Source organism: Pomacea canaliculata, linkage group LG4 (assembly GCF_003073045.1).
Source record: "Pomacea canaliculata isolate SZHN2017 linkage group LG4, ASM307304v1, whole genome shotgun sequence".
NCBI classification, from domain to species: Eukaryota; Metazoa; Mollusca; class Gastropoda; order Architaenioglossa; family Ampullariidae; genus Pomacea; species Pomacea canaliculata.
The window spans coordinates 27,120,589-27,131,286 of NC_037593.1; the positions used below are offsets into that span (position 1 = coordinate 27,120,589).

The following is a 10,698-nucleotide window of genomic DNA, read 5'->3' on the forward strand; positions in this document are numbered from 1 at the left end:
ACCCCCCATCCCGGCTTCTCTCCAAAGCAAGACCACACCCTCTTCTGGTCGTCCTGTAACACCGCCCCTCCCCCAATCTTGTCTGGCGCTCGCTTGTGAAGGAAAGAGCCCCCCGCACACACACCACACCTCACGATTGACCCTCGTCGTCGTCTTCAAACTTCGCTTAGTTGTCTTACTTCTCCTATTTGTTCATTCTTCCTTTCCCTTCCGTTCTCCCTTGCTGTTTTGTTCTCCGTCTTCGTCCCGTCTTCATCTCTCGTACGGTTCCTGTCTTCTGCTGTGATGGGTTTGGTGGTGGGGGCGCAGCCGTTTTCTTTAGCGACAAGCGCTACACTTCACCATCTGCACACGCTTTCACAATTAACAAATGACAGACACAATTAAGTTGCAGAAACGTTGGTTTTTATTTCACGAAGGGGTACGTGAATTGTACATGACTTAAAAACGGACATGAAGTAGACAAAGATGAACATCCGTTGAATGTACAGAGACAGTTTTTAATTAATTCCACGGCTGTTACTTGCAACGTGCTCTATGTTGTTCATTTGGTTTATACAGGTTTTATTTTTTAAACTTGTTCAATTCCTGTATGGGCTGGTCCGTTCACATGCGGACAGCGTCGCTCAAAGCTGCCTTGGTTTCTGTTCACAACTAGGAAGACTGTGTTAGGTAAACTAGAAGGTCTATGGTTATTCGCCCTTTTTTGCAGCACTGGGTGAAAGAAGGATTCGCTCATCTTTCCACATGCCATGGCCTAAATACAATGGTCCACTTACGTTCACTTCTACGGACGCTAGGCCAACAGGCTTTTTTTTTTTTAAAAAAAAAATCGTGAATCATCACGAAAACTGTGTTCAATTAGTGGAAGTTTATGCAGCTTAAATTACCAAGGGAGAAGACAGGATCAGAATCAAGATATTTGATTCTTTCTGCTCTGAGTGGACTTAATCAACATCGCCAACACTAGCTTTTTTTTTCTTTCTTTCTCTCTCCCACTTCGGTTTCGTTCCTTATTGATTGATCTGTTTATTTCTATCTGTCGATTGCTCATTGTTCAATCTGAGCGCTCCTAGCTTCCAACAGATTTGCAACAGACGTCCCCGGTATCAATATCGTCTGCGCCATTGAACCGTGGACTCACTTCGCTGGAGCGGAACTAAACTGGGAACAAATGGTTACACGTCTTCGATTTCAGTTAGAGGTCGATGCTCCCCTCCCACGCTTCCGACAACTCCCCTTCCTCTCTCTCCACCCCCTGCGTTCACTCTAGTTGCCCTCCTTGCAACTCCTCCAAATTTGCTCATTCATTCCACCCACCCACACACCCCTGTCTTGCCTTGTCGACATCACCACGCGTCTCGCTTCTTGCCGACCCACCGCGCAAGATGATGACGGAGTGTCGGGGAAGAAAAGCCAGCAGGATATCCGGGGTATCGATTTCGTTTTTATATTTTTTTTTTATTAGGAGTTCGCGACAGTGCGGCAAGCTAGCAGTGAAGCGGCGTGGATATGGATGACGCGGAGAGGTTGGGAAGGACGGGTCAGTGGGACGTGTGGAAGGGGTTTTCGAACGTGTCCGAATCGGGTGTCCCCTTCGTCTGGTCAAGAGAGGAAGAAAAGTGTGTGTGTGTGGCGGGGGGCTTCTCGAGGAAAGGTAGGGGCAGTAAAATTGTGCACAGCTTTCTAGGGAGGGCGCTGAGCGCGGAAGGATATTTAAATAAGGAGCGTATTTATGGAGACTCGGCCCCCGGGGAGACCCCGCCCAAATGGAGGAGTCGCTTTGTTTACAGAGGTAATCATTAGAATTTAATTGAAAGCAATTGTCAGGCTGTCTGCAGGCTCGCGGGACGGAGCGAGCGGGTGGTGCGCTGGGAGTATCGCATGCCCGGGACTCGGGGCCGCTAGCGGAGCGACACGGCGCGGCTCCGGTAACCGAGATCTAAATGGCTGACCGGCATGCTGCTCGCGCTGCGGGGTCGCGGTGCTTCACCGTCGAGTAACTGTGTTTCGCGCTTACACCTTGCCTAGCAGCCGGTAGACTCTTGGCAAAAATCTGGGTTTTCCCCGCAGACCTCAACTTTTTTTTTTTTTTTGCCTGTTTTTCCCATTCACTGAACCATATCCAGCATATGGCCGATTTTAGCACTCGCTTATGTGTGTTAATAAAAAAAAAAACCCAAACCTCAAGACTCCTGCCTTTATTTAAAGAAAGTAGACAAGACTTTGGTATAAATTGTATTTTGCCATTTAAAGAATGTTTATTACCCTGCGGCTGTAAATGCCATAGCTTATTGTAGTCAGTGTTTGTATCATTATCGTACTTTTTTCTATCGTCGCGTCCTGCTTATTTTTACTTAGGTAAATGACATATTGACATTTTAAAAAATAATATACTGACATGTTTAGAATTAGAATTAGTCGAATTTCGTCAACTGACTGATGTACTACTTGGGAATATATTTATACCGCAGCATGCATGGTTTACATGTAAGTAGTTGAATTGTAGTGTTATGAGAGACAATACAGTGTTGTGTTGTATTGAGAGACGACTCCAAAAACTTCATTAGGCCGATGAGGGTATGGCAAAGAAAGCAGTGCTTAGACCTTCACTAAAAGTCTTTCCACAGTATTGTGAGTCGGTTATTCATGTACCGCCCTACCTTGGCGTGCATCGACCGACATGGCTGAACGCAGCCCAGCCTCGCTGTTACAAGACGGTGAGCGCCCCCGCGGCGGCCCGCCGCCAGGGGGCGAGCCAGCCCGGCAAAGTGCTGCCACTATGTTCCGCTTCCTGGACGCCATATTGCTGGCGCAGCCTGCACTGTCTGCCGCTTGGCCATCTTACCGGAATGGGGCGGAGTGAGAGTGGGGGAGCGACACGACCAGCTGCTCCGCAGAGACGTGATGGTGGTGGTGGTGGAGGTTGGGTTGGGTGCTAGGTCATGTCTCCCCCTATCATCATCAAAGGTATACGAAAACCATGCTAAGCTGAGAGTTCGAACATTAAAGGACACAGGGAAAAGTGCAATGCTTTACTTTAAAAAAAATCTGTACATTAAAATACATTTATATATTTATGACAGTAAACGGGCATACAACGGGAACTTGCGTGTGTGAAAACTAAGGAGAACAGAACCCTTTGGTAACTGGACAAAGACACTGGGAAGCGCAAAAAATAGGAGGCAGTAGCCAAAGACAGGAGGGACGAAGTCAAGGAAATATTGACTAGTACTGCTTTCATTTTCTCCTTCACATTTGGGAGGTGCTGGACATCGTCGTTTTCTCTCTCTCTCTGTGACGCCCACAAGAGGGAGGGTAAGAGATTAGTACTGATATCAGTACTAACAACAACCGGTGTGCTGATGAATCGATTCACCACGGTAAGACAGCCGATCCTGCTAAGCTGTATGTACTCAGACGTACACACTGCTATGCCAGTCTTTCTTCCAGTCTCCTGCTCCCCGGCCTGTTGTCAGCTGCTCGTTCACGTCATAAATGCGAGTAGTCATGGCAACAAATAAACTGTCTGGTAAATGTCGCTGTCTAAACTGTTTACTTTGCTATTACCTGTGTAAAAGAATTCGTCCTTTCCTCAAGCAACCTCAGCCTGTTAAAACGTTTAGACCACAGACGTAGATTAAAAAAAAAATGTTTTCTGTCATCAGGTACGACAAGAAGAGCTCTGACATCCGGGTCCTCAAGGTAAAGGACTTTAATTTAAGATGTATTTGTAGTTAAAGTGTTAATCGCGACAGCAAAGCGTAGAAAATTAGATGTCGAGAACATATTGAACTCTCCTTTTTGGGGATTTGTAAAGGACCATTTAGATAACATTTCAATCCAATTGAAGGGGTTTGGTGAAATAGGAAGGGGCTAACAAGTTCAAAATCTTCGCATGGCATCGCAGAAGGTCATTTGTATGTCCATATACATTCTTTAGAACCGAAAATACAGTAATTTGTTTTTAACATCCGCCCACATCAACTTCGCACTCATTTGTATACACGCACATAAAACACACTATCACATGTTCCATGCGCGCGCTCAGACACATATTATTACACCCTCATTCCTCGCTCCCTCTCAGCGGAAGTGAGAGTTTTGGTTGACCTGCGGTAGCATCAAGTCTTGGTCAGAAAGTATCACGTTGTATATGTACCTATCCCAGACCGGCCCTCCCAGCAGTGACACACCGGCATCCCCCGAGTCACAGGCTCAGGAGACAGCGGAGCTCCCACGTCTTCCACTGCCACGGCCACCAGCACCCAGTACACCGACGATATCGCCAACGGTTACAGGTGGGTGCCTGGTGCTGGCTTAATGACAGCTCACAGTTTCTTGTGTATCGTTCGCTTTCATCACTCGTCGTCTTCTGCTTCACCCGTCACAGTTTCGTTTTAGTTAAAGTCTACAAGTTCAGTTTTTTGGTGGGGTAGAGTAAAGAGGGGCTGCGTGAAGGATAACAAAGCAAAGGATGATGATTAATAACTTATGGTGATGAGTTGTTTGTCATATAGAACGTGTCTGCGCTACTTCCTGCCACCGCAGTGGATCATGGACAAGGATGCAATATCCGCCATGTCACTACAAGAACTTTCTACATTCCCTCTCGATGACTTTTTCGACCATTACGAGCGGGGGCTGCGACGAGTACGTAGTAAAATTGTCTACGGAAAGGATTTAGTATGATAGACTGTTATCTATTTTACTTTTTTGTTTTTTTAGCTTGTGCAAAACATAGTTCAGTTGTTTTTTTTCTCCTCCCCGTTCCCCGTTTCCCCTGTGTAACACTTCTCAAGGACTGTTTTGTGTATGAGATTCGTATGCTATTTATCGATTTTCATGATTTTAAAAAATGAATCTTCAGTAATTAGATACGGCAGTTTTGCTAAAACTATGTATGCCTCAGTTTTACATATTTATTCTATGTGCTCATTTGTATGTTTGTGTGTCCGCGCGTGCGTGGGTTTGTGTGTGCGTGCGCGTGCAGCTGGTGAGCAATTTTCAGACGGAGGCAGCACTGCGGAAGCAAGAGGCGGAGACAGCAAAAGCCAAACTAGCATCCGTCAGAAAACTCATCGCCAAACTCCTCAAATCGACCAATGAGGTCAGAGTTGGCGGCCTTGCTGCAGCCTTGTCATTTTTCTGCCTTCCCGCAATCTGTGGCTTGACCTGTTTGTCTTCTGAACACTTTCTAGGGCTCGGTTCCTTGCTAGATATCGTTGCTTCCGCACTTTCTTTACTTATTTATCATCCTCCGCATATTGTTTTCAGTTTAAACATCGATTGCTGTATTGTTCTGCTTTAGCAAGTTTATCCTGGCGCAGTTAATCTCTCTTTGTCTCTGTGTGCATGTGTTTACTTGCATCTTACTACGAATTTTCTTGCTGTACATTTTTCTTCCGCCCTGTTTGATTAACAGGAGTTCGACATTGACCCGGAAGCAGATGGAGACCAGGTGGACGAGCTTCTGACCATGTGCGTGCGGCAGGCGGTGCAGTCACAGACGTAATCATCAAAATAGAATTCTGCTCGTCCCAGAGTGCGCCGTACTCAATGAGAATAATCACCAGATGCAATGGCAGCCATAAAAAAATACGGGGAAAAATGAACAAAACAAAGACCTTGGCGATTTCAGTCCAAACTGGTTTTTTTTTTTAATCCTGCTGAAAATTCACAATGGAAATTAAAAACTGGACAACACAGTAAACGGAAATAAACTGTTAACGTTTTTGATAGGCATGTGTGTGCATCAGGTTACTTCAAAATGAAAAAAAAAGTCCAGCAAAGCACAAGCATGTCTTAAACGTTAATAGCAGAAAGGAGCCCATTCTCAGCAACCTGCACCGTACTTCATAAGGAAAGGACGTGTCGTCTTCGAAAGGCACAGCTTAGCACTGACTCGGAGGAGCTTCGGGACATGCGTAATGCAGCACTGGCTCTGAGGAGCTTCAAGAAATGCGCAGTATTGCCAGAGGCTGTCGCACTTAGCTGGGACATGTTTGTACAAAGAAAGGTGAAAATGTTCCCTTTGCCCGAGGAAGAGCTGGGATTTATGCGACTTATCCCCAGGCTCTCACCCCACAAAAAAGCCCACTGATGACATCACGAGCAGACTGGTTACTGTGGTGTGCGGCTTGTGGAGACAGAATTAACAGGAGCACGCACAGATAGTCACTGACCTTTCGTCTGCACCTCGCATGTTTTGGGTCAGTTTGAAGTGGAAGCTTACGTTTTGAGTGAGCGAGCGAGCGGATAGGTGTGTGAGGAGGTATATGCTGAAAGATATTTAGAGATTTTAATTCGCAGTTTCGCGCGTTTAAAGAAAGGAAATCAACCATCTGACTTTCAAGTCAACTTGGAGAGTCGCTGGTAGTGTTGGGAAAAGGTGTGCATCGATTCTGTACAATGTGGTCAATAAAGGTGCTGTGTACGAGCCAGGCAAGAGTGGTCAGGCGACAACGATGTTAAAGGTCGCGATGGACCTGTTGGATGACCCCACCTGTCTCTGACGTTTTGCTTCACAGGTGTACGATCCAACATGGCTGCACGACCTATGAAGTTGCTATATAACTGTAGAAATGTTACTTGTCACACCGTAGAAACCTTATTTGTCATGTGGTTGCATGGGCTTCTTACTTGTCATGGGGAATGTGGGCTAGGAATTATCTGATCATATTTGTGTGCGAGCTTTTATCGTCATGCTGTACGGGTTTCAACATCTTGGTCTTCACTGATGATTGCAGACCATCGGGCTACACAACGTTACAGCGTGTCAGGGTTAGCGGATGGGTGAGGGGTGTGCGTGTGTGTGAGGGGGAACGTGTCACGTGGTCAGTCTCACGCGGCCTCCGACTTCCCTGCAGCAGAATCGCGTGGCTGCCTGAACCAAACGCTAACTAGTCGCAAGAGGAGGATAAGAAATCCAGCTGCAATGATCTCTCCCTCTCTCTGCCCCACCTTATCATTGCTTTTAAAAAAAAATCTTTTGTCCTTTACCCATCACATAGTGTTTGGCGATGCACATGTCACGAATGAAATGTCGAGAGTTTATTTTAAAGAGCCAGTTTTTGTTTGTGTATACTACTTTTGTGCTGCTTTATGAAGCATTTAAAAGTTTTTTGACCCCACGAATAAGAAGAAACTTTAGACAAAATTCTTCACGAGCAGCAGAAATCGGCTTTACTACCTCCAGAATATTGTCTGCGTCCGATTTCTGTATCCTTGATGCGGCTATTCCAGTGGGTGGTGGGTGTGTCAAATTTTGTGTGTCATGAGAAGTTAAGCTGTAGCTTTAATGGTTGCACAGTCTCTGTGCAAATATAAGTCTGCAGTCTCCACGTTTCTTCAAAACAAAAGAATGTAAAAATATTGGTTCACGTTTTACAGTTCGAAGTTTGATTCGCTTAGACTTGTATTTTCAGCAAGCATGAGAGGGAGGAAGAAAGAAACGTGGTGTGGATTGAGTGGAGAAATGAGCACTTGTCTGTAGTCTTATATTTAGGTTACCTAAAATTATCACCTCAAAGATACCTTGGCAAGACTAGTGCTGCGCCTTGTACAAAAGTATTGCATTTAAAGCCCCGTTCATTTGTAGGGAAAATAAAATTTCTTTTTCCTCACTGTGTCCATTTGCTAAACCAAAGAACATCTGTTGGTACGGTAAAGTTTCTCGGTGCACTCGAAGAATGTCAAGCTTCCAAAGTTTTCTGCACTTCTCGCCCTCTTTGTCCGACAGCGTTTTATTTTTCTGTCAATAGGAATGCAGTCAACCTGCACGCTCAACTTTATTGTCTCTGGTGATAACGCTAATAGTGGGGGAAAAATATCATAATGGAAGAAAGTACAGTCAGTGACATTTTCATTCTTTTGAAACATATTAAAGTTTCTGAGATTTGTATATCCGACATTGTGACATCATGCTTTAATGTATGGACAGAACAGCCTTCTGTTCACTGTAGGCAGGTCTTAAAGAAAATGTCGAGATATCTGAATCGATTGCTTGCCTGTATAGTTTTTATTTTCTTATTTAACCATGTATGTGTAAGCATTAAGAAAGGATAAGCCTATTTGTCTTATGAAGGCTCGAGATGTACAAGTCTCGCTTTATTTAATCTCCAGACTACTTCTCGTGCCGCAAGAGGGACTTCTTGGAGAACAATAAAGTTCTCCGAGTTCAGCTGTTCCCTCGCGTAGGCCTTGCTCTGCCAAAGCGACTTGTGTGTAGCGAATGACCGGCATTTCTCAGTGTCCCGGAATGTAGTGCAAGTCTGTCAGCGTCGACCTACGGTAGATGTTGACTGCGCAAATAGTCACGTGGCGTGGTTGTCAAATCAGCCAGTGGATCAAAAGGAGCAGTATTAAGAAAGCCCTCTTTTTTTGTTTATTATTTTGTAAACGATAACGTCGGAAAACAGGAAGTTTGGTAATGGCGGCGTTCATAACCCGTTCTTTCAGGTGGTATTATAAAGGTCTACATGTCTCGTCCCCCTTTGGGAGCAACTCCTGTGTTCCATTTGTGGAGATGGCTGCTCGTACAAAGAAGTGACAGCTTGTGCATGCTTTGTTGATTAAGGTTGTTTGTATGCATGTGTGAGAGTTCTTATCATCCCCTTTACTTTAAAGAAGAAGAATTAAATATAAAAAAAAACACCCTTATGGTAATTCTTGCCGATTGCTATGGGTCGGTCTTAACACAGACGTGCTACCGTGTTCATCCATTTTATGTTCGCTTGTTTCCTCCATGACGTCTGATTCTCAAACATCTGCTCTGCGCAGCCTGCATCAGACTATAAAGATGTGAAGAAGGGGTGGCCCTGCCATTTCTTGTGAATCTTGTTGGTTTCATTTTGTTATTTGTAATAGCTTTGTAGCTGTTAAGTTTAAGGCGTCTGAAAACTCACTCGAAACCCCAGACATAATTCATACACTCCTTCCTCGGTTACTACATCCGGATCCCCGCACGCAAAAATAAGTCCTTATATACTAGTGCTTACAGAGTCATCGTGGTCTTAATCCTAACTAGACGTGAAGAGTTTATTACTAGTCAGCAGGTCAAAGTTAATATTCTACTTTCCTGGTATAAGCGGAAGATATATGCTGGTTGGAGTTACCCTAACTGTAATAGACTGTCCACTCGCACATTAAAGTCTTTATTTATTTTTTTTTTTTTTTTTTTTACGAGATATAAGGATTTTTACAAACAGACATGGTGATGTCTCTGGACATATTACTGCAGTTTAGGTCTGCGGTGCCCCCATTTGTTTGATTTAAAAAAAAGATGTTACCTCGTTGCTTGCAGATTTCTTTTTTTATTTTATTTTTTAAGGATGTTGTTCCTATTTTCATTTGGCTCGCTTACATCTCACATTCAAGTTTTAAACTTGGCGTATCAGTTTTTTCATGTTTACTTTTGAGACCGAAGGGTTCTCGTTCTTTTTCTATGAAAGGTTTATCTTCTTTTTCGATGAAAGGTTTATCTTCTTTTTCTTTCGCGAACAACAGTTGACTCTAGTGGAGAAGGTAAAGATTATTTTTAGTGTATTGTATTACCATATTTTTTATACGAAAGAATGTGTGTTACCTCTCCACAAGAAAGGGACTTTTTTTCTGTGCACTTCCACTGCTGTTCATATCAAATTGAGAAAAAATATTTTGTGAAGGAGGCAGGAGAGGATGGTGTGTGTGTGAAAGAGAGACTGGACTGGGTAAAACAAAAGCAGACGTATTGCAGCCGCACTTCATTTGTCAGCTTTTTAATTTTTGAGGGGGGGGGTGGCTGATGTAATAGGCTCTCGGCGATCACGTGAGGCTTATACACACATCCATCTGCATTTGTGTGATTTTTTTTTTTGGTAATATTCTGGATGTGTGCGTGTATGGTACATTACTTGTGAGAGTGGTGGGGGAAAGGAAGGGGTGTCAAAACTGAAATATATGGATGTAACAGAGATCTCTGAAAATCATATAGTCCCCAAGCAGTATCACGGTTTATATTTTTCCAGTAACATCATATTGATCTGTGTGCATGTTTATTGCTTCTTCGCAACAGTCATTTCTAACGAACGGCGATGATGAAAGTGTATTACATAATTTTTTTGTGTAGCAAATGTTGATGCTTGTGTTGGAAAGAATCAGTAATAAAGAAAAATGCTTACCCCGAGTTTGTTTACAAACGGTTGATGACAGTCGTGGTCATGTGATGTGTAGTAGTGCACTAGTGGTGGTATGCTTAACCTTCGACTTCAGGTGTAATGGTAAAAGCAATGATCAGCCGTTCTCAGTGTGGTGTGTTCGACTTTTTGTCGTTTTCAATATAGCGACAGCAATTTTATTCTTTTAGAGGCTTTTATTTCTTATACTTGTAAAGTTAGGTAACTCCGGGTTTCTTTGTTTGGGTTGGTGTTTGCGTTTGGGGAAGGGAATAATTATGGAACAGATGATAGTTATTAAGAAATTGTGAAGTCGCAGCTTGAAAAGAGTTTAATCTGCTTTAGGTTGTAAATAACCTTTTTAGTTTTCTTTCTCTCTCTCTCTCTCTGAATGTAGCATGTTGAATGCTAAGGTGTGTTTGCACACGTGTGCATCCGAAGGCGCGCTCCTTTCATGTTGAGCTAGAACTAGGTGAGGGATTTGGCGCTTGTGGCAGATGCCTTCATTTCCGGCGCGCGGGCTACACGCTGGGTCCATCACCTT

The 10,698-nt window shown here is 43.9% G+C and overlaps 1 protein-coding gene across 1 annotated transcript in view; it reads left to right on the forward strand.

The window, feature by feature from the left end:
- LOC112562494 (MORC family CW-type zinc finger protein 2A-like) overlaps positions 1-10,165 on the forward strand; it is a 28,703-nt gene extending 18,538 nt beyond the window's left edge. The window contains 4 exon segments of the mRNA XM_025235774.1: positions 4,194-4,301; positions 4,521-4,653; positions 4,994-5,110; positions 5,426-10,165. Of these exon segments, the coding sequence (XP_025091559.1) occupies positions 4,194-4,301; positions 4,521-4,653; positions 4,994-5,110; positions 5,426-5,515 (448 nt within the window). The 3' untranslated portion in view covers positions 5,516-10,165.
- Positions 10,166-10,698: the final 533 nt, after the last annotated feature.